The sequence below is a fragment of the Parambassis ranga genome, chromosome 14 (assembly GCF_900634625.1).
Source record: "Parambassis ranga chromosome 14, fParRan2.1, whole genome shotgun sequence".
Classification (NCBI taxonomy): domain Eukaryota; kingdom Metazoa; phylum Chordata; class Actinopteri; family Ambassidae; genus Parambassis; species Parambassis ranga.
The window spans coordinates 3,546,024-3,569,611 of NC_041034.1; the positions used below are offsets into that span (position 1 = coordinate 3,546,024).

General features: G+C 42.5%; 1 protein-coding gene across 3 annotated transcripts in view; it reads right to left on the bottom strand.

The window, feature by feature from the left end:
• Positions 1-23,588, bottom strand: part of zbtb16a (zinc finger and BTB domain containing 16a) — a 124,015-nt gene that overhangs the window by 74,893 nt on the left and 25,534 nt on the right. For all 3 annotated transcript variants that reach the window (XM_028420742.1, XM_028420743.1, XM_028420741.1), the window contains exon 3: positions 336-433. In XM_028420742.1, the coding sequence (XP_028276543.1) occupies positions 336-433 (98 nt within the window). The remainder of the gene's footprint in view (positions 1-335; positions 434-23,588) is intronic.

Consider the following 23,588-nt stretch of genomic DNA (forward strand, 5'->3'; position numbering starts at 1 on the left):
GCAGGCTTCAAAGGTAAGCCAACCTCAATAAGCCTAAACATACAGCCTATAGTTCCCCATTTATACTGAAGTTTTGGATAAGCAGTGAAACTGATGGCACTGAGCTCCAAAACGACTCTTCAGAAAACCCGTGGGTTTACCCGAGGAAAAAATTTTTATGAGTTTAAAAAAAAGGAACTGAGACCTGTTCAAAAGCACGCTGCTTTGTTAAGTGACATACCAAACATGAAATCTGCTGTACTAAATCAGCACGGCTCCAAATTACCACAATTGTTTCTTTTTAGTATTCTCAGTCTACAGGGTTTGTGGTTTTCGGGTTGGTTTGATTTCCTTACCTGAATGAGACAGCAAATGCATTCGTAGACGGAGGCTGTCCAGGAAGCTCTTCCCACACAGCTCACAGCTGTAGGTCTTCATTCCACTGTGCATCTTTCTGTTGACAAAGAGCAAAACAAACATTTTAGCATCTTTGCTCTCAGTTGGTATGAAAAGCAGTCACACCGGGCGACAATTAATGTGCACACATGTCACTCAGGCAGATGTTTGTTTCTCGAATATCTTTTTTTTGTTTCTGTTTTAAAGCGTAGGAAAAAGTTTGTCCTTTTTTGTGCAGTTTGAGAGGAAATGTCAGACTCCATCAATCATAACATCAGCACATAAAAATAACCATCAGTGCAACAAGCCGTCCTACAGCCACACTTATTCTTCTGCAGGGAGCACTAGACCATGTCTGGGAACTGTAAATCACAAGGTGCTATTTGAGCAGAGAGGCATTATCAGCTCCCTACATCTCGAGTGCTGCAGATGGATAAGGTGCTGTAAAGCCAAATAGAATGCTTAATTCATGCACACACACACACACAGGGCGGCTACTTAGTGTTATGAACCATTCGTGAGGCAGTTTTTGAGCGCTGCTTTCTTAAACTACGTAGCTCCAAGCAGATCTGCAATGAATTGCCTATTTCCAAATGGACAGTCATTAGGCTGTAACGTTGTTTAAGCGCACAAGGTCAGACAAGACGAAGGGTCAATATTTGATTATGTGGTAAAGGCCTTGAAGGTTAGGTAACTAAATAACATCTGACAACAGAAAGTCGAGGCTTACGACTCTCTCTCCGTTACGAAATCCTAAAAGACCCCACGGCTCAGTACAAAGCATATTATTCTTCAGAGATATCTGAAAGTGCTCTAAAGCAATTAAAGTGACATGAATTGCCAAACAACTGCCTCCCGAGAACTTCAAATACCTCTCTCCCTGACAGAGGTACACAAAGACACACACACACACAGACACACACAGACATGATTGCAATCATTGTCTATCAAGTTTCAGATTTGGCACATTTAATCTTCTAAAACTGTTGCTCTTTCACACAGTGAGGATCCAAACTGAAATATCATTGTTTTGATGATAGCGTTAGATTGGGAAATCAAAAGCACGACAGGTGGTGAAAAATGCAGCCGATAAATCCTTAAGCCGAGAAAAAAATATACTCAAAACGTGCAGGAGGAGGCAAAAGAGCGCACTATTCTATACTCAGGTGAGTGAAGTGTGTGTGTGTGTGTGTGTGCTTCTGGCAGACAAAAACAAGACGGCGTCAAACAGATTTCATAGTCTCCACCGACGAGTCAGGTGGCACACGGCGATCAGCCAAGTGCATTCTTGGGGAAACAATGCCCTTGATAAGAGATCCGCTCAACTCGGGCGAGATGACAGCCATCCATCTTAGTGACTCTCAACAAAGCCACAGGAGGAGGAGGTGGTGCCACTCTCCCAAAACATGACTGATTGATGTCAGATGTCGAATGCAAATTGATTTACAGCTCTCTTTTGTGCCTCGAGAAGAGTAAGGAGAGACAGACCAAGGATGAGACCAAGACAGAAATGGAGAGAGAGAGAGACAGAGAGAGAGAGAGAGAGAGAGAGATCATAACACATCCTGTGGCTGCAGGAGTTATTAAGTAAGGCTTCACTCGCAATTAATTGCTGCAAAGCATCCCTAAAATCTTAGAGAGAGTGGGGTAAAAATGCAGAGAGGGCGAGGAAGTCATGATAATCATTTAGTGGTTAGAAGTTGTAGACACCAGAGAAACCAAAGGCAAAATGACAGCCCTTTGGCAAGCAGTGAGTAATTAAAAGGTCCTATAAATGCCAACTGCCCCCAAAAGGGAAGGAGGACACTTGAAAAGCCAGAAAGGGAGAGAAAGTGAGACACAGCACTCTGCAATCTGTAATGTTTCATTCAGAGCAGGAGGAGGCATATCAGGATGTCACGTGCTTTCACAGAACACCCAGAGAGAAAGCCTAATTTTAAAAGGTGGGAGTACAGGTATTATAATGTGGCATCTATATGTGTCACCAGGCTGCTGTTGCACAAATAACTACAGCAATTAACCACTTTAGTGAACTGAATGAGGCTGAGGATTGCCACAAAAGCATCTTGCAAGTGGCAAAAACACAAGTGTTTGTTTGGAAATTAGCAGGTTAGCAGCAACCGCACCTTCAAAATAAATAGTGAATACAATGCTAACCTTTATTTCTTTAACGACTGGTGCAAAAACAATGCACTTTCAATCTAAAGGTGACCCAACAGTGACAGATAAAAATCATCCATCCTCATGTAATTTTGTCTTTCACATGTTATCCTCCTGAAGGACCCAAACATCCAAGTGGACAAAGGAGTGGAGCAGGATTCCTTCCCTTTAAGGGTCATATGTACTCACACACTTTCACTCTGATAATCGGAAAACACAGGTAAGCGGCGAGCCGCAACACACACAGAGCACAAAGCCTTTCAAAGGCCTTTTGTGTCCCTTCTCAATCTGACCATTGTGCCCCCAGACAGAGCACTGATAAGGTATGGATGGACTTATTAAGGCCGCTCAAAGTGGAACCAATGCCATGTATTTTCACCGTAAATGTAGTGTTGATGAGAAAAGTCTGTTGTGTGTGTGTGTGTGTCTATAGCTGAAAGTGTGGTGGATTAAACTGCTATAGCTAGCACTACCCACTGAAACAGCACATTACTGGATGTTCAACAGAATAGTAACATCACCTGTTAAAGTAATTCAAGGCTGTTAAAAGGTAAGGACCTTTAGAAGCCTTTGTATTTTAAACTAAGGCTGTCCATTCTCTCGCTGTTTAACAATAATCAGACAGAGGAACATGAAGTTTCTTTATCAATGAAAAGAAACGCAACAAATACAGTCTCCAGTGAAAGGGTCATACGATGCCCTTGGATGTCATTTATAATGTATTCTGTTACACAAAGTAACATTTTTTTAAAAAAAATACCTTTTAAGTGTTTGGGAAGTGCGGGCAGACGTGTCAATCATTGTGGCATTGTGATGTTTTTGGTAAAGAAACCTTGCAAAACTAACCTTCTTAAGATGAAAATACAAAGTTAGAGTGAGAGAAGTTAGTTAGTTTCCCAGCATACCACGAATTGGGTTGTTTAAAGGTTTACAGAAATTCCATATAATGCACATCATGCATGTTGCAGCTAGCAATTCAGTTAACTATTCATTAAGTATGTAGCTCGTTTGGTAGCTGTTTGAGCGGCAAATTAGCAAATCTGGGCCGTATCTGGATATATCCTGATTTCAATCCACCTCATGGAGGTGGATCTAGCCGGATTGGCTCAAATGTGGCTCAGGTCTGAACGCAAATGCAGATAGCGAATCCGGCTAGCGTTGTGATACTTCTGGTTAGCGACATGCTACTTCCAGTTAGCGATGTGCTACTTCCGGTTCACGGGGAGCGACACGGGACAAAAAAACGCACGACGCATGTGCAAACGCGGTCCTACCACGGCCTGAACGGACTCTGTACATTATGTGGCGCCACCTAGTGGTTTGGAGGACCGCAAACAAGCCAGATTAACCCGGATTGAGTGCGGACACGCTTGTGTGATAGCCAGATTTGAAAATAGGTCTGAACGTATCCATCTTAAAGACAATCCAGATACAATTCTACTCTAGCTGGAATGACTTTCTCCAGTGTGAACGGGGCCTTTGTGGAGCAAAGCAAGACTGGCCTCAGTCTGGCTGCTGCCTAAAGCTAGGATGCTAATGTTGCTAACAGTTAATTTTACATACGCTTGCTAACACATTTGTGTCACTTAATTGAGGCTACATCATGTAGTATAATCCTTTTTAGGTTAACCCCATGCATATGAATGGGATTTTGCTGCTTTTAATAGCACACAATACTGACTCTAAATTTACACTATGAACTGAGCATGAAGTACACAAAACAATATGCAACATTACACAACAGTCAGCATTTTAGGAATGCTATATTTGCCTTTAAAGCAGAGCTGATAATAGCTATTCAGTAATTCTGTTCCCACACACTTCACAGTGCTTTAACAAGGTTTAATGATATGCAAAAAGATACTAAAATATTGTCTCAGCTTAGTCATTTAGTTCAGATAGACGCCTCTCTCCACATACACATTCTCTCAAATCCCATCGTAACTGCCTGCTTTCATGTTGTGCTTCTGAAATAGATGATGAGAGGTCTGTGTGTGTGTGTGATGGGTGGTGGGAGGGAGGGTGATTTGAAACAGACTGACTGTAGCCATTAAGGAAGTTCACATAAAACTCTCTCAGGCCATTTACTCAGTTAATAATCGACTTTGTCCAACAGTCACTTTTGACAACGGCAATAAATTTTAAATTTATGTCAACAAAACATATGCTGATCACCTCGTGCGGTGTGCCTCCTCATAAAAAACCAGCACAACCGAGGGCTGTCTGACTTCACGTGTGTGTGTTTGAAATGTGAGTCGATTACAGGCCTGTGTTATTGAGCCATAACAGCATTGCCTCGTGTAATTCAGACCCCCCCCCCCCCCCACCACCACCTCCTACCCAGGTTTGCTCCTGGACTTGGCTGGCCATATATCATAACTAGCACTCAGGCTAACTAAAGAGCCAAGCATCCCACCTGCACCTCTGGTTGTTAATGCAACACCTTTAAAATAAGGTGATACCACACATTGCAACAAGTAGTCAGAGTCCTTCCCTGGATCCAGATTTCATATGATTGAGCTTTGACAGAGGCACTGGAATTACTGCCAAATCCCATTAAATCAAATGACTCTGCTTGAAGCTCATGCTGATACCCTCTACAGCTCATGTCACCATTTTATATATCGCCACATCCAAACTAATACACACACACACAAAGCCAAGTACAGCCATGCTTGATGACTTGCACTTATTTCTCATTGCTTGTCTAAAATCTATTTCTCCCTCAGCAGCCTTGAGTGTTGCTCTCCATCCTCGTCTATCCTTTCATCTTTTATTTTGTCCTTTTCCATCCTCTGTTCCTGAAGGAAGCTATAAAACACCCTGAAATGATGTTTGTGAATAAAAGCTTTGGGGAGAAAGGAATGGCTGGAGTTTAGATGGAAAGAAGAAAACACTAAAAAGATAAAGGGAGGCAATTGATAAGAGGTGGTAAATTGAGGGAAGCCTGTGTGCTGTTTGTTCATTAGTTCTGCGGGTCAGAGAGAAAAAGAACTGATAATTGGGGGAAAGAAAGGCGAGGGACGGGAACATCTGAGACATTTAGTGATTATAAAAAAACAAAAAAAACGGCAGTCAACCGTGTTTGTCTCACATATATAATACACATTTATTTTCATAAGAGATAATTACGTTCCTCTCAGCTTTTGTTTTACCAGGTGAGACATGAACAGGCTGCAGGCAGGTGTTTTCAGTGGGAAAAAAAAGATTCTAAATATCTTGAGAAAATACCAGAAGCAGGGACAAAAGCATTGACAGTAAAAACTATGGGCAGAGCTTCCGTGACATCACCCGTTTGTTTCTGGAGAGCCGTTTTGAGGCTCCGGGACGTGCTGACCGCCGCCATGTTGGCAGCGTCACGTCCGCCAAAACTCCAAATATGGACAAAGAGGGGGAGCACGAGCGGAGCGGATCGTGGAAGCAGGAAACTCGCGCTGTGATATGTCAACCGTCTGTCGCTCAAGCGGCAACTCCCATAATTATTCGTAACTTTAAGTCCGAATACAATTAAAACGAGTGAGTTGTAAAAAAAATTCACCCCCCGTACACTAGAAGCGAACCTATCATTTGAGACCAGAGTGGTTTTTTGTACCAGGCTGTAAAAATGTTCATTTCTGCTGTGAAGTCGGCCATTTTAACATGGGAGTCTATGGGAAATGACTCGCTTCTGGAGCCAGCCCCCAGTGGTTGCGGCGTGAATTACAAGGTTTGACAATTGCGCAAGGGCTTCAAGTCTGAGCCCCGAAGGTTGCCGCTTGGACAAAACTGAGATAAAATGAGGGTTAGTTGGACTTTTATGTTTATCCCTAAAAAAACAACAACAGTTGTTTTACAGTGTCGCAGTGGACAGAATACTCCCATCTTTGTCAGTTCTGGTGGTTTACATTGCAGGTCACAAAACAGAGAGACGTTTTTCCTCCTTAGAATATTGGGTCGTCTGATTTTACAGTGTTAACATTGCTAATTAGGTTTTAAATGCTGTTTGCTCATGTACTTCAGATGTGTTATTATTAAGGTCTGCTGACGTGCTATTTAACACTGATGTTATTTATTCATTGTAACTGTCGGAATGTGCCAAAGCCTGTTGTGTAACTATAGGCTTATTAATGCAGCTACATTTGCACTGCAGGCCTGATAATAAAACGACTCACATATTGTCAAAACAACAAAAAAAACAATGCACATACAAACATGTAGACACATCTGAACTGCACTGAGAGCCAGTAAGAGGCGCGTGCAACAAAGCATTCAAAGCAGGTCAATAAGCGTTGCACTACAAACACAGGTCAATAAAATAACTTTAAAAATTATCCGTGGTATAAGTGGGATAATGCACTCCAGAAGTAAGAGCCCAGCCACTGGCACATCCATTTGGGGTGGGGGGGGGGGTAAAAGCACAGGGCTGGACGAGGACCACCGCCGCACACACACACACACACACACACAACTCCCTGTCATGGTGAACAAAGCCGAAATGATGCACGAGGCAATTCAGTGACACTTTGGTGGCTGATCCTAATGTGGCCATAAGTGGCGCAGTGTGCCGCCGCCACCTCTTATTTTGGTTCTCTGACAGCGAGAGACAACAGAGAGGGGGGAACAAGGGGCATGAATTTCCAGTCCATTAGGGTGGCTGACCATGTCACACAATCAAACATGGGTGCGGGTGGTGGGTGGCTGGGGTAGTGTTGAGAGTGAAATGGTGGTAGTGGTCTTCTGAAACAAAAGGATGCACAATGATAGGATGCAGCAGCTCATTTGTTTGTTTGTTTGCTGCCCTCCAAAGTGCACATATCTTACCACTGTGTGTGGTTCTTAACATTCACATGCATCCATTTTGTGTCAGGCTGGAGACGCAGGTGGAAGGGGAAAAAAAAAGAAAAGAAAAAGCTCTCTTTCTGTCATTTTATCCCTGCTTGTAAGCCTCCCCAATTCCTCTGCCCTCCCATCTTCTATCCCACCCCTCTGTCTTTGCTCAATCAAAATGTATCAAGGCAGGCTGGCGTAACACCGGTCGGCGTGGGCTGTTTATCCTGAGTCCTCCCGCACATATCAATGACTTGGCCCCCGTTGTCCCCCCCGCCAGGGAGACGTTCATATAAATTCAAGCCACACACGCGAACGCCGAGGCACTCGTGTTGAGCATAGATGAGTAGCAGGGCAAGAGAGGAAAAGAGGAGAGACGGGAGGGAGAGCGCCACTGCCTTTCATCCTCATTGTGTTATTTATAATATCGCAGACAGCAAATTTGCCCCGAGGGCGTCTCGAGAGGAAAAAGAAACACAACACACTGACGGGGTAGAAACAATAATAATAATAATAAAAAAAACTGAGATCACTGAACAATAACAGTTGTTTCCTTGCTTGAGTGACAGTCCCAGGCTTAGTCTGAGAGCCACATGCCACCTGTAAGCACAAGTCACATGAAATCCCTCTCAACTTTTTTTTGTCTTTTCAAAATCTGATAAGTGCGATTTGAATAATGACTTTAATGTTGACAGCTGGCTGTAAGCAGTTAGATTAATGGTCTCTACGACTTTCATTAAAATCCAATCAGTCATGTCTGAGTTGGCCCACAAGAGGTGTCCTAACCTACAGAACTAATTAATGTATTGCACAAACTATTCATGGAGCTGCTTAAAAGAGGTGCGGCATTTTGTATCTCCACAGACCACGTTTCCAATAAATCCTGTTGCTAAACACATGTAAACACTCTCTGCTACTTAGCACACAAACAAAAGGAAGATGTATGAGATCTAAGATGTGGACAGATTAAAGGAGTCAAGGTGAAACTGTGCAGTCAAATTAAGAATCCTTTCACATGTGTAGCTGCATTTAAAGCGTCCTCCTTTATGCACAGAAGACATAAAATGACTTTTGACATGAGCTCTTTACATAAATGTTTGGTTTTATTTGGTGATGACAGGACAGAAAAGAAAAACCCACAGCACGAGCCATGTATGTGGCATCTAGTATGCAAAAGTGATATCTGACATCTGGTGTGCAAGAGGAAGTGGGAGCACTGCGGCGAATATAATGACATCAAGAAGGAAAGTGTTTGTCAAGTTGCATCAGTTAATTTTGAAAAAAAAAAAAACATATTTTGCCAGTGAAGGCTTAATTAATAACCGTTGAGGAGGACACTCAGTCTGCCTTTCACACCGAATCTTTTAATAAACGCTGTCACTACGTTCTTTATTTATTACAAAATTAATTCTGTTTTCTATTTGATCAAAGCCTGACGGTGCACAGGTGTAGGATGACATTAAATTTATTTCCCTCTTTGCTCACATGTGTGAGATCAATAATTTATCTCCTACCCGTTTTAATTTATTTAGTTTTTCTGTTTTTTTTGTGCAGTTCAAGCTGTGAACAGGAAGCACAATGAGCAGAAAATGCAAAGAGTGGAGAAAAACTTTGGATTTCATCATCTCTGAGGGAAAAAGAACCTTCCAACTTGGACGGCTACAACACTACAGATGCACAGTTGGTGCTGGCTTGGGAGGTGGAGGTGTTTTGTATTTGCACAGGAGCTCCACACTCGACAGGACTGTGCAGTCCATGCTAGGTCAAATTGTGTGAGCTGCACCAGACCTCCTTCACACAGACTCTCCTTAAAGCCAAGGCTGTGGTTTTATATAATCACTTAGTGCTGTCGACAGACTGCAGGACGTACAGGCAGCCCTGATGTCACACACACACACACACAGACAACCTGCACCTGCACAAAGTATAATAACGGACCACGCACACACAAAATTTAAATCAAAAACTTGATACCTACTGCTAACAATTTGGCAGATTTGATAACATGACATCAAACTATAATGTTTTGATATATAAAAGAAGACTGAAGAAGTTATTTACCTTCCAGACCTGCTAATGTTTGTGTCACAGCTGTATTAGTCGTCAATATCAATCACTAATTTCTACCACCCAAGCATGACTGCTAAGTGACTCTCAGTTTTTAAGGTGAAAGAACAATAACAAGAAACTTCTAATTGTGCTTCCTGGGCAGTAAAACACTATTTCAACCTAATCCCAGTTAAGATACCTGGATCCCCCCCCCCAAAGCTTAGAAAGTGGGATTCACTCTCTAATACCCTCAGTGTTACTCAGAAAGCCATTTCAACCTCTCTCACACAGAGCTCCACTCAGTGTAAAGTGCTTCCCCCCTCTTTGACAAACTCCTTTTATTCAATAAGAGGTGGACACTGGAGAGAGAGAGAACATGACCTAGAGGTTGCAATTCAAATCCGCAGGCTGGAGAAAATTTCACTGCGGAAAAATTATCAGACTGTTAAAGGTACCCGTGACAAAAAACCGCAAGTACTGAGGGGTGTTGTATTCAAACTCTCAGCAGCCAAAAGAGGAAAAAAAATCATTTACAGGAGTGGCGAGTGAAAGGAACTGAATCACGAGACAAAAAAAAAGTAAAGAGCGGCTGCTGGAGGAACGTTTGGCCACTTAAACTTGGTTCTGCGATAAAAGTGAATTCAACAAAAACATCTAAATGAACATTCCGACCTCAAACATTAGTAAATAATGCAGCAGAGGAATGGAGAGGCCGTGGCCCGTCGCTGTGTGCTGCTGCTGCTGGTGGTAATAGGCAGCACACAGGTGTGAGTGTGTATATATGTGCAGCTCCCTGCAGTTTCTCCTCCAGGTCATTACTATAAATGACAGTGTGCTCTTAGTCAACCAGCCTGGTTAAATAAGGATTAGAGGGATAAGGAGAAAATAACTTCACACTTTTTGAGGGCAGCAAATGGTGTTTGCGAAAGTCTGCAACCTAAAGCAGAAGCTCGGCTTTGCCTGCACATCATTTTCTTCCTCATTTTAACTCAACCTAAAGACACTTTCACTCACAAGTGTGTTGGAACAGTGGGAACAAAGATGAGGAAGAGCATGTAAGATCACATGTATAAAGTATTTCTGTTAAAGCCCATCTCTGAGACAAACACCAGCCCTGCTGCTCGCTCTTCCTCCTGCTCCTCATCAAAAGACGCAGCCGTCTGAAAATAGCACGTCAACATTTCTGTTTCGTCTTGTTGTCTCTTTTCTTTTCTTTTTTAAATTCTCGACAATGTTGCCAGTTTGCTAGATTCCTGTTTTTCCTCTGCTCCTGCTTTCTTGATCTGTGAGAGGTTACAGCGCATCGAGTGAGACGGTTGGCTCAGACGTGTGTGTGTGTGTGTGTGTGTGCAGTAGCAGAGCTTTGGTGGTCTATAAAAAGCAGCCAGACAAAGTCTTCCCTCTCTCCTCATGCATTATGCATTGGCATCACCTTCCATCAAGTGGCAGAAAAACCTCAAAGATGTCTAACTTTAGCTTCCATTCTGAAAGCCAAACAGAGGAGGAGATGTGTTATTTTGACTGCCACAGTCAAGCTAAGCACCTGTTACATCAATAAAAGCTGCATTTCGCAACAAGAACGACGACAACAGCAACCTGTGTGATGCCGTGGGACACACACAAAAAAAGCAGTTAAATGCAGATAAGCAAGTTTGGATTAGATGAGATGACACTGGATGAAACTTTGACCTTGAAGAGAAGTTTTGTCTTTGCAGTGGAGCGAGAACAGAATCCAAAAGGATTACAGTATACAGAGAATGTATACAAATCCAATTCCTACAATCCACCAATTACTATATTCAGTTCGTCTGCAGTCGGAATGCAAATAATAATAATAAACATAAGCACGTAGCATGTAGCAAGTAAAAGACTGCTATATAATCACCTATATTATAATATATGTAACTGGAAAAAGTGAATTCTGGCTACTATGCAGCCCTACATATTGATCATTAATGAACAGTTTAGAGGCAAATAGTCAATAATTTAGTTTAGCTAAAAGAAAAATCACATAGGTTATTCAGGAACTATATAAAATATCAGATTTGAAATAATACAAACAGCTGTATATTTTTTAAAATAGCACAGCCACAGACGGGCCAATCACAGATGAACAGGATTAAACTTGTTAAAGCTGGAGAATAAATACAAAGCAATTATAAAAATATTCACAGTTGTCAGCTGGTAACTTTTTTTTTAAAAGCACAGACTGACACAGACTTGTGTATTATACAAAAATTGTGTCACAGAATCCGAGGATGTGGACTCACAACCTCCAGATGTGCACATGTGTGTTATTGCTCTATAATTATGACTACTACAGTCGACCAGACGTTGCTTATCTCAGTAAATACTTGCACACTGTCAACAGCACAGTTCCAGCTTCATAGCACCGCTCGGTGTAAACACTCTTGTTTGTCTGGAAACAGGAGAGAGAGACCTTGTGATTTTTAGTTTTTTTTTGTAGCCTGTGTGATCCAGAGTGGACCAGTTGACAAGGTGATTATTTTGGTATTTGGACACAGCTCTCAAACTATTATGCAATGCTCCTGGATTGATTTACTGTACGCCTCGTAACACACAGGAAAGATCACATTCTGGGGGGAAAAGATAGTGGCAGGCCAGTGTGTCTGTGTGTCTCAGGGTGAGACTGCACATCTGTGTGTGTTTGGATTCTGTGTGCCTATGCTGAGGCAAATAAAACTATTGAAAAAAAGAAAAAAGGTACGATTGCAGGGGCTTATTTTGACACTCGAGATGGCCGCAGGCAGGTTGTTTTGATGTGTCTGACCTCACTAGCTTGTGAGTGTGTGTGTGTGTGTGTGTGTGTGTGAGGCGGCTTGGGGAGGTTCAGGTGGCAGCAGTGGCGCTAGGCCATCTGCACTGTCATTCACCACACGTCCGCCTTCCAAGAGTTGCACAGCACCCACGGGCGTCCCAAACAGCCCCAGCCGGAGCTCTGCGGGGCTGCAGTAAACAAGTCGCTCTCATCTCACAGAGTGTGTGTGTGTGTGTGGGGTGGGGGTGATACTCTGCTATATTCTTACACACTTCAGAGCGCCTGTAATAGCACGACTGTTTCCTTTTTGACAACATAGATGAATGTGCATATGCTATCTACAGGAAGTTGTTAAACACATGCACCATGCAGAACAACATAAGAAAACTGCGAACATCAGACACATACACGCATTATATCGGCATCATTATCGTATTCATTTTTGCAATGTGTTGATGTATACTTACATGTGGAATAAACCTACATACTGTGGTGTCAATGTAGTGTTTAAGTTAATCAAAAACTATCTATATCTGATGAATAACCTGCAGAAAAGGTAAATAAGGCTAGCTAGGTTAGCTACACACCAACAATCAATAAATCATTTAAATTGAGAGAAATCATTTCAATGGCAGCATGAGACATGAGAGGAAGTGTCGTGTTATGTCAGCATGTCAAGGATGAACATGATGGAGCAAGGAAAGGATGTCACAACAGGTTTGCACTTGTTGGTCATGTTCAGGATGTTGCAAAAGAATGAAATTTTCTAAATATTTGAATTTTTGTTAACAAGACTCTACATTTCATCTTTAGCACTATTTATTAGCATTTATAAAATGGTACTTATATTTGCATTTGATGCACAATTAACTTGTTACATAATGCATAAAAATAAACAGATTATTGCCAATGTTCTTACTTTTTAAGCTAATCAATAAATACTGCTTTCACCTTTTAGCTAACAAGCTAACTTTTGAATTTATTTTAAGAAAGATGAACATGTTTTATTGATTTTATGGCCTACAAATTTAAATTTAAAAATAAAATAAGATAAAATAAAATGTTACCCTTGGAGGTAAAAAAAAAAAAAGTATTAAAAAAAAAGACTTACTAGAGACCAAGCGAGCTCAAAGGAAGCAAAAAGATAATGAAGCATGACAATTGTTCCTATTTCTGGCAGCCCCACTGATGTTCCCTGGAGGTTCCTAAACCTGACTTTGGGAATCATTGGTGTACATTATGTAACCAGACCTCGCTCTGTTCTTATTTATACCTGATGGCTCTTCATCGCTGCTGTCACAAGGCAGTCTCTTCATATCTGACCCAAGATGTTCAGTTAACCATGGATAAACGTATTGCTTATGATTGCTGCAGCTCATATTAGTACCTTCATCTCTGCACAGCCACCCTATTAAAAGGGAGAAAACTTCAGCGAGTGAGTATGACAGCTGAACAGCAGCCAGTGAATGGAGTGGGCGGTCTGTGCCAAGAATTTCTGTCGGCTTGAATCAGTGCTTTTGCCGGCACAGCAGAGGGTCATGTGAGAGTTTGGGTTGGTGTTTGTGTGTGAAATATAGCTAATAACAGTGTGATCAGTGTATTTTTATTTTTAAAATTCTAACGGAGCTGTGCTGTGCTGTGCCACTGCCTGGTGGCGGCACGGGCGCATGGTGTTGGTGCAGAAAGCAGAAAGGAAACGTGAGCATTACTTATGCATCAGATAAACGGCGAGCTTCCAAAGGGCATATGTAAGAAGCTTTTAAAGCTGCCAGGCGCAAAATTTAACACCAGTTTAAAACAAAGCAGTGAAAACCAGCTGAATGTTACTAAAAGAAAAGAGCAACAGCAGGTGAATCGCTAAGGAGAAAGACATCCTGCTGGGGTTAGTGAAGAAATTATTCATGTTATTCTCCCAAGTACAAAAAAAAGGTGCTGCATGAAAAAGATAACTTTCATAACTTCATATTCTTTTAAGACACAAATGATTTTAAGAGGGCGTAAGGACACTTCAGCACCTTGTGTTAGGTCTATGTCACAGCTATGAACACAGAAGGAGGGAAAACAAGAGTTCTAACAAGAAACGAAGGAGAGAGGGAAAATATATTGTGCGAGGGGAAAGGATAAAATATGTGCTGACAGCTTTTTGGCCAGAGGGCTGGAACACTGAAATAGTAGCGTCTGGGTGTCAGGCCGGGGTCGCTCCCTTCACTCGAGAGCAGACTTTCCCCGACCCCGGCTAGGAAAACATCACACACCACTACAGTCAACTGATAATGTAGTATCTGACAGATAATGTACTAACATGTCCAAATGTGACACTAATGCACCTTGGAGTGAGCAGAAGGACCCGTCAGCTGCATAAAATGTATTACACCGAGAAGTTTGTGTACTGAAAGAGAAGCAGCAGGATGAATACATCTGATTAACTCATTGCTTAATGAAATTATTACATAACCAGGTGCTTTTCCCCTACTGCACATATGAAGCTATATGACTGAATAATGTAATCATTTGGGGAATTTATAAGTTGGCCCCTGCAATGACTGAGACGTGGTTTGAACTGGAAGTAAGAGGGGTGTGGGTGTACCTTTTCTTTACAACAGGTTAGGGAGAGCATAAAGGAAGAAATCGATATGACTGCTAATGCTCTGACTCACCAGACACTTGTGTGTGTGTGGATGTGCGTGTGTGTGTGTGGGAGTGTAGTCGTGGGGGCAGACAGGGAACAGGGGATGGCGATCTAAACAACAAACAGGACCTTTAAATGTCCTCCATGGCATAATGTGTGAGCGCATATGTATGCTGGACTACGACCGGGCAGGTATGGATATGGATGATCTGCTATATTGTAGTATATGTACCCCTGCATTGTCATAAATTGGTCTATTGATTTCCAGTGCTACTAGTACCCACACTGACCTCAGCTGCACCGCAGTTCACTAAAATCCCCAAATTCCAAGAAAAAAATAAAAAGATACCGAGAACATGATCTCTGCGTTCTTTGAGCCAAGACGTCGCAATAAAGTAAGCATGGAAAATACCAAAATAAAAGTCCTGCTGATACTGATCTGGAAACACACAAAACTGACTCTCAGATAAGTACAACTGATTATTATCAATGGTTGGAGATAGGCTGTGTTAAGACCTCATCTATCTCCGACATGAGGGGATTTGTGTCATGATTACGTGCGTATTTCAGCAGTCCGACTTGCAGTTCCACAAATGGCCACTAGAGGCTGAATCAATCCCCATAGACGTCCATGTTAAAATGCCATCCTCACCAGAAAAACTGTTGTATGAGGTCGATATTTCCCGCATCCAAAGTAGGACTTCATGGCGGGTTTAACGGTCTCATGACAAGATGACGTCGGCCATTCCGATCATATGCTCCAGTAATGCAAACCTACAATACTGTCCTATGTCTGAAAATACGCCCATATGTGTCGTTACGACAAACGTAACATATCTGCCTGTCTTTACAGGTTTTGGTCTCCATGGCTGCTACTCATGCTCCATGTCTTTGCCCCTTTCAGGCAGCAGTTGGGTGGAGCCAGGCTCTGCCAAGATGGCAGCCAGAGACACCATAACTGAACTTCAAAACTGCCCTTTGGTTGACAAAAAAACAAACAAAAAACACAAAAATCTATATTTACCCTTTAACAACATTAAAGAGAAAATACCGCTGTTTCTCTGAGGCTTCAGTATATCTGCATGCCTGTTAGCACCGACTATAGGACATCAATTTGAAACCATCACTGTGACTTGTCAAAAATAAAAACGAACCCAGATGCACAAACACAAAAACAGCTTCTTGCCACATCTTTTAGAAGAAAATCCCTCCCTCTTTCTCTTCCACAACAGCAAATCAAACAGCTGCTCAGAAAATGTCCCAACCTACTTGAACAGAACGGGCATCTTAGTGAGTCTCATGGTTGGTTAAATATTTGCCAGCTGGGGTGCTTTTCTCTCCTGTATATGTGTGTGTGTGTGTGTGTGTTTGGCCTGCTTGTCATGAAAAGCACAGTTCAGGTGCTGAATCAATCATACATGTAGATAGAATCCAATAAGCATGGAGCAAGACTGCAGCTGGGGTCCACGGAGACAAGAGACAGAGAGAGAGCAGCTTTGCCCGTGTTGGCAGTGTTCACTCTATCACCCCCCGTCTCAGCAGATGCCATGTTACAGAGAGGGTAATTAATAGCCCAGTGGGGCCTGGGTGTGATCGCCAAGACACCCTCTTACACACATACACACACTCACAAAATAATAATGTCTCCATTTGCCCCCCGGAGCAGCTTTGTGCCAACTAGCCTTCACCTCATTATGCCAATCAAATCGACCAGGGGGTGTGGAGGGTGAGGGTGGGAGAGAGAGGGGGGGAGTGGTGAAAGGAGGGAATGAGCTGTCCTTCCTCATTCGGCCTCATTCACTTTAACAGTCCACAGTATAAAAAAAAAAAAAGATGTGATCTTAATGAGAACGTCATCGTCCTGAGCTGTCAGGAAGGGGCCAAAGTATGTTTTTTTTTTCTTCCTCCTCCTCTCAGATTGTACCTTGGTTTGGTAATGAGCCACTCACCACTGCTCTTCATCCAAGAAGTTAAAAATGTTGGATTTACCGGCTGCCAGTCCCGAGCTGCAGCTGGGGTTTTCACATTTCACTGTGTCTTTTTCCTTTTAAACTGCGCAGAGCAAAGTATTTACAGTTCCGATGCCAGCAAAGTACTTTAAAATAATAACAAGGATTTAAGTAGGAACAATTTCACGACTCAAACTTGTCATGTCAACTCATTTTAATTGCAAAAGTCCCCCCCTGCCACTTAGAATTTCACTGCTGGCAGTTCACTAGCTTATTCCTCTAAGTATTTGACCTTCATCCTGTCACTTCAACATTAAAAAAAAAAAAAAAAAAAAAACTTTTGGTTTATGCTTGTCAGAGAATGAGCTGCTGCTTCTACACAGAGTTTGATTGAGTGCTGCACCCTGATTTTCTCACAGAAAACTAAAGTGATGAGAGAAAAATGATCTCCAAACAAATTCATTTCAGAAATTCTGTCCAAAACCTAAAAACAAAGATGGAGCTGAAGACATTTTCTCAAGTTGGAGGAGACCAAAACAGAGCAAAAAATTATGAATGAGTCGCTACACAGAACACTCAGCCTGTAGCTATGCACCCTTGGGTGTTTATGTGTATAGTTGCATGTAAAATCTAAAGGGTTTAGGACAGGATGCCATGAAAAGAGAAAAGAAACTTTCCTTGTAGCATATATTTATGATTATGAAAGGGTTTCAGAGTTGGGTTAGTGCTCTCTCTGGCCACAGTTTGTTCTTTAAGCCACTTCATCTAATAATTACAAAGAAATAAATCCACATTTGGTCGCATATACAGCTGCCAGATAAGCACACAGTTACATTTATGCTAATGGTATATATATGGACGATTTACCAGACATATGATATTATTTTACGTCTAACATTAAGCACATTTCATAAGGAAAACTGCTCCTGTCTCGATTTTCAGCTGCTGTTGGGACGAGTCCAGAGAAATGTAGACGTATAGACCTAAATATGGACAGGCTGGCCTATTGGCCAAATCTGTATTTAATGTGGACTATGTTTTAGACATATATTCGTTTGTCTCCTTAAACGCTACAATGAATCACCCTTCAGTTATTGCATAAAAGCTTGACATTTATTATCCTGCCCCTCTTCCTCCTGCTCACACATTATTAATGCAATGTATTTATAGGTCTATGATGCACAGGTTGGGAAAGAAAGAAGACTCACACCTTCAACTACAACATCCTACAAAATACCCAGCAAAGTTAGAGGCAGGACATTTGAATTGCATGTGGGTTCCACATTTTCCTCCTGCATGTTCACCTTCACCCACACAGAGAGCTAAACACCCCAACCTGCTGTCTATAGGCGACAGGGGATGTGTAAGGAGAGGTACTTAGTAGCAGCAAGCCTCTGCAGAGGGGTCCGCCGCGGTGTCAGCACAGTGTTTAGACCGTTTCGGTAAAATGCATCGGTGCATTTCATCCCCTGTAGCCTCATTGAAATCAGCCTCTTAACAAACACATCTCCATCCTCTTATTTTGTCGCTGACCCACTCCTCCACCCAACCTCACTCATCCCCCCACAACGCTGCCGCCGCCACCGCCACCGCCACCGCCTCGCACCAACTGCCACCACCAAACTCCCTCTGTGTGTTACCTGAGACAAGCAATTTACCTTTTTTGTTGTTTGCCTGACCTAGAGAAAACAATTTCAGAGGGGTCTTCCTGCGCTCTTAACAGCCCTTCGTTTGAACAGGTAAAGGCGACTGGCGTGCCACAATGGCTTTTTTTTTTTCTTGGAGAAGATGAATTGGCGAGCTGTCAGCTTCAGACAGGCCGAGTAGCAGTGTTTCTGTAATGGGACACTGGAAGTGTCTTTGATTAATGGAAGAGCCATACTGAGCTGTTAGGGAACCTGCCGCGGCCCAGCGAGAGCGATTGAGCGGCGGATACATGCCGACAGATGTGCGAGGGAGCGCGGGCCTCGATACCTGCAGAGGAGGAAGTAGAAGAGGAGGAGTAGAGGATAGCAAAACACGAGTCTGCTTGGCTTTAAGCCAGTTTTAACCTGAAGCCTGTTTTCCCGTGTTCTTCCTTCACACAGATTGATTTTGACCTGAATCTTGTCAATTGTATCACTACGGAGCTACTTACATCTTTGCTGGCTTTGATGCGGCCCTGCAATAAGGAACGCCTGCAAAACATCAACATTCGTCATGAGGATTTCTTAAATGTGTTCAAAGAATTGATGAGGAAAGAAATTATCACCAGACGCATTCAACCACTGCTGGCAAGCCTGAAAATTCCACTTGCTTTCATCCTATTTGGCACAGTGAAGCTGCGAAGCTACAATCAGGGGACACAAACTCCTCGTCCTCTAACTTATGGAAAAAATAAGTAGCAGGGACACAGTGTCATTCATTCTGTGCTGCTTCTTCCTTTTATATTCTTAATAAACAAAAAACTGAAAAAAAAAATTCCTGTTATTAACCTGGAATCTGGAGAAGAGGCATACTTGAACGTATGCTGTAAACAGGCCGAGCGTCTAATTCCTCTCCGCGCAAATATGTCAGAATAAACACTTGAGAACAGCTGAGTAGAGCTTGTGTGGAATTTTTTCCCTCCTTTGCAAAAGATAGCAAAATATAAATACCCGGCGTTTAAAATGCTTGCTGATAAAAATGGAACAAAATCATCCATCCATGACAACCGCTGTTTACAAGACAGCTGGAACAGAGGGTTCCAGGCCACGCTCTCTCTGCTTTTTGTTTGGAATAATGCTTGTTTATTGGAATTGTGGCAATGCTGTGTTTTAAATGGAAGGAACAGCATTTTACAAGGTAATTAGTCAGGCTGTAATCCCACAATCGGTCTCTCTCGCTCTCTCTCTCTCTCACACACACACACACACAATCTTCTCCACATCTAATATTATCTTATGACAAACCACTTTTGTCATCACTCAAATGTGTCACGCACACACCTCCAGGATTTGGACAGACTCAGTATTTAAAGGTGGTATGACACTTTCTGTAAGTCCCTCATTATCAGCTCTGATGGGGTTTGGAGGGATTTTAGGTGAGGGCCTGTGCTGAGGTGGGGGTTGGGGATGGGTGTTTATGTTGGCCCTTGTTTCCAGGGTCGGGAACCGTCCCCGAGGGAGTGCATTCCTCACCCAGAGCACGACTAAAGGTATGTGAACCATCTGGACAAAGACATTGGCCACAATGGCCCTACACAGGCCCGTCCATGTGGTCCGACGGCCAGCCAGCACTCGCACACTGGTGGCTTTTTCATCCCCCCCCCCGGCGCTGGAGGCTTGGAGCTAGATATCCATCGGCTCCACTATGGGCCTGCCTGCCACCACTTCCACTGTGTGTGTGTGTGGTTCCTTCCTCCTGGCTCAGGATAGGGTGAACAGGGTCATTTGTGAGGCCCACTGTGATGCCAACACAACTGTGTGGATGTAAAGAATGCTGCTTCAGGTCAACATATCATTAGCCAAAGGGTCAATGAGGCGATTGTTTCCTTATTCGCTTATTTTATCACCATTTCAAATCATCATATGACTCCAGCACAGCAGCAATGAATGCACAAGAGACAAATGGAAATGCCCGCTCATCATGTCCCTGTACGACAAAACAGATTTCAACAAGATCACGTAAAAAGGCTCATTTCACCAAATTTTCCTGACTCACTCAGAGGCACAGGTATGTTTTTGAAATTTGACAAATTTTCTCTAAATTTGATAAAAGTGAGGCGCTAATGTGAAAAAGATCTGAGTCGAGGTTAGCAGTGTACATAATTTCAAGTGTACGCCCTTTAACACCACCACATATTCTCTGACGCTTCAGATACCCAACTCTCCCCAGAACATAAATTAAGAGAAATGCTCATCAAGGCTGGGTCCAGTCTGATCATGGGCTCACTGAGGACTTCTTCAGACGGATGGATGAGGGCTGTTCTGGAGCTGAGTGGCCGGCTCAGATAGAGAGGAGAGATTGAGCATCGGGGGGGGGGGGGGGGGGGGTGGGCTGCAGCAGCGCGGCAGCTGCGTCTAATAAAGAAACTGAATTTGATAATCAGCTGAGACAGTCAATTTGCTAATAAGGGATTCTAATTAATTAATCAATGTGAATTTGGTGGGAGCAGGCACTATTGTCAAGAGCGGTCAAGTGTAGTTTGCTGTGCCTCTCTTTCTCCCATTGCTCATTGCTTAACACTTAAGTTGATTTCAATTTCATTTGGCACTCGGCAAATTTTCGCACTGGGAGAGCCGGGGACAATTAGGTCTGAGAGAAGATGTGCACTGTAGTGGATCTTCACTGAGGAGTGAGACTTCTCTGCAAACCTTTGCTCTTAGTATGCTTAATTTTGACTATTAAATATAATCCTGATTTTACATCTGAGATTATCAGACGCTCATAAACTCTCTCTGGTGATTACACTGAGAGAAACAGAAGCTTTTAAGGTACTCAATGCCACCTTTTGTTTTACTATTGATAAGTGAACTGAAACTCAATAACACAATTCTGCATTGACTCCCAAAAAGCATGTATAGCGGATTGAGCCATCATTTTAACGGCAGCCCTTAAAACAGTCAAAGTCCTGATAGAAATGAGCTCAGCCTGAGGTTTTACAGAACACACTCTTGCAGTGCATCTTGAAGCAATAATTGACAACACACTGAGCAGCTCCAGCCATCACCAAAACATGTGTTTGAAGCGGCAAATGTGCTCCAGTTACTGTTAAGTTAAGTTGTGGAAAGGGTCATTTTTAGTGAGTGGGGACACAAATGTGTGGTTGTTTGGTTGTTTTTTCTTCAGTTTGATATTCATATACTCTTTATGTTGGCTAACAATTAATGCACTATTAAAATGTAAAACTATAGGGCACACTCACAGCAGGGCAGTGTACATGACACATATGTTGAAAGTGACATCGAAACTAGTTGACCTGTGTATGTCTGTCACTGATTTTAAGGTAAAAAACAAAAATGATTGATTGATGATTGAGTTTTGTTGCTCTTTCAATTATTTATCCAGCATTTTGGTTACTTTGTTACTTACTAGTTAAACTAGTTAGTTTTTTGCACTGTACCTTTTTGCACTTCTTTATCATTATGGTTAAACTTTTACAAAAATACGGACATTTTTTGTTAATATTTCCACTTTTGCAGGAAAATATTAACTGTTTTTTTTTACTACCTGATCGCCTTGTTTCCCTTTTTTTACTTCTAAAAATGGAGCACAAGTACATGTAATTTTTTTAAGCAAATAACTTCAAACATAACTCACTGGATTTACATTTTTACTGTAATAGCCTCTTCCCTCCTGCCTTGAATTGTCCTTTTGCCAGGACGAAGTATAATTGCTTTCCTGACCCAAACTTCCAGTGTTAACAAGTGCTTCTAAGCTCTGGGAGTGTTTATTTTAACACTTTCTGACATCAATGAACACTGGCACGTTTGCTGTACAGTTCAGTAATCTGTGTGTGTGTGTTATGGAAGTTCCTTATGTTGAAGGCAGTAGTGCCTTCTAGGTGGAAACCAAAGCCTCCCCCCACCTCAGTGCAGAGCAAATGGTTTTAATGTGGTTGGAGACAAATGCACAAATGAAAAGTCCTGAGCATGACCTTAAAAGACCCTCAGCCACATACAAATGTCTCAGACACACACATACACACAGACAGACAGACAGAAAGGGGGTGGATAAAATAAATGTATGCAAGATGTGAATGGCTGACGGCAACTTTGTACATGTGGTGTGGCTAAAGAATGTACACAAAAAGACAGTGGCAGGAGAATCTTCATTCAATCAAACAAGTCTAAGTGTTGTGCAGGCAGGATTAGTGCTGTTAGCACTAAGGAATGTCAGGATGTTTCAAAACTCTTATTTGGACAAACACCAGACAGACAACAAAGTGCTGCATTGCTGCAAGGGGAAGGAATTTATAGAGGGGTGGGGGGTTGTTGTGCTGGTTATACTGGTGGTGGTGGGAGGGAAGGAGCCTAGTGGCGGTAGGGGTCAGAGGTCAGCTCCTTGCACTCAACAGCTGTCCTAAAAGCAGCAGAGATAAGAACTGAAAGCATCCTGTGTGTGTATTACTGTGTGTGTGTGTGTATGTGTGTGTGCGTGTGTGTGCGTGTGTGTGAGAGACTAATACCAGCCACTGGGCAAATAGATACAGTAAAGCCTGACCAACTGGAATCTTACAACTCAACCGACCACAACAGGCAGGACACTTTTCAAAGTTTGACTTGAGAAAAGGAGTAGATTACCCCAGCAAGGAGGAGGGAGGTCAAGGCTTGACCGGTAGGCCAGGTCATTCATCAACCGCTAATGGCCAGAGCTTTATGCTGTCATGATGAATGACCTTTGTCCAAGAGGGAAACGGTGCAAAGCTTAACAGCGAGACAATGGCATCAGCAAAGGCATCCATTCTACACTTGTCAATCGACGGCTGAAGGAAGTTGCTGTGGTGTGTGTGTGTGTGTGTGTGTTTATGTGATGAGCGCAGTCGTAAAAATTTTGCGTGTCAGCTCAGGGTGAGTTTATTTCCAGCTCTAACATGACAAGCAGAGACGAGGCTGCAGAGGGGACAGGTGGTGACGACGTCTCATTTAGGACCTGTTTTGGCTAGTTGGCCATTCAAACCTGTCGCCCCTCCCGTTGTCGTATTAGAGGTCATCCAGGCAGGTCTGTCTAATCAATCCAACCTTAGACCATTAATGGAGCCGCAGCTCATTTGCGATTCTGATTCTGAAGACTTACAGATGTAAAAGCTACTCATTCAAAAAATATTTTTAATAATAGTTTTGTAGATACTCGATTAAATCGAGTGTAAATGAGCAAAACC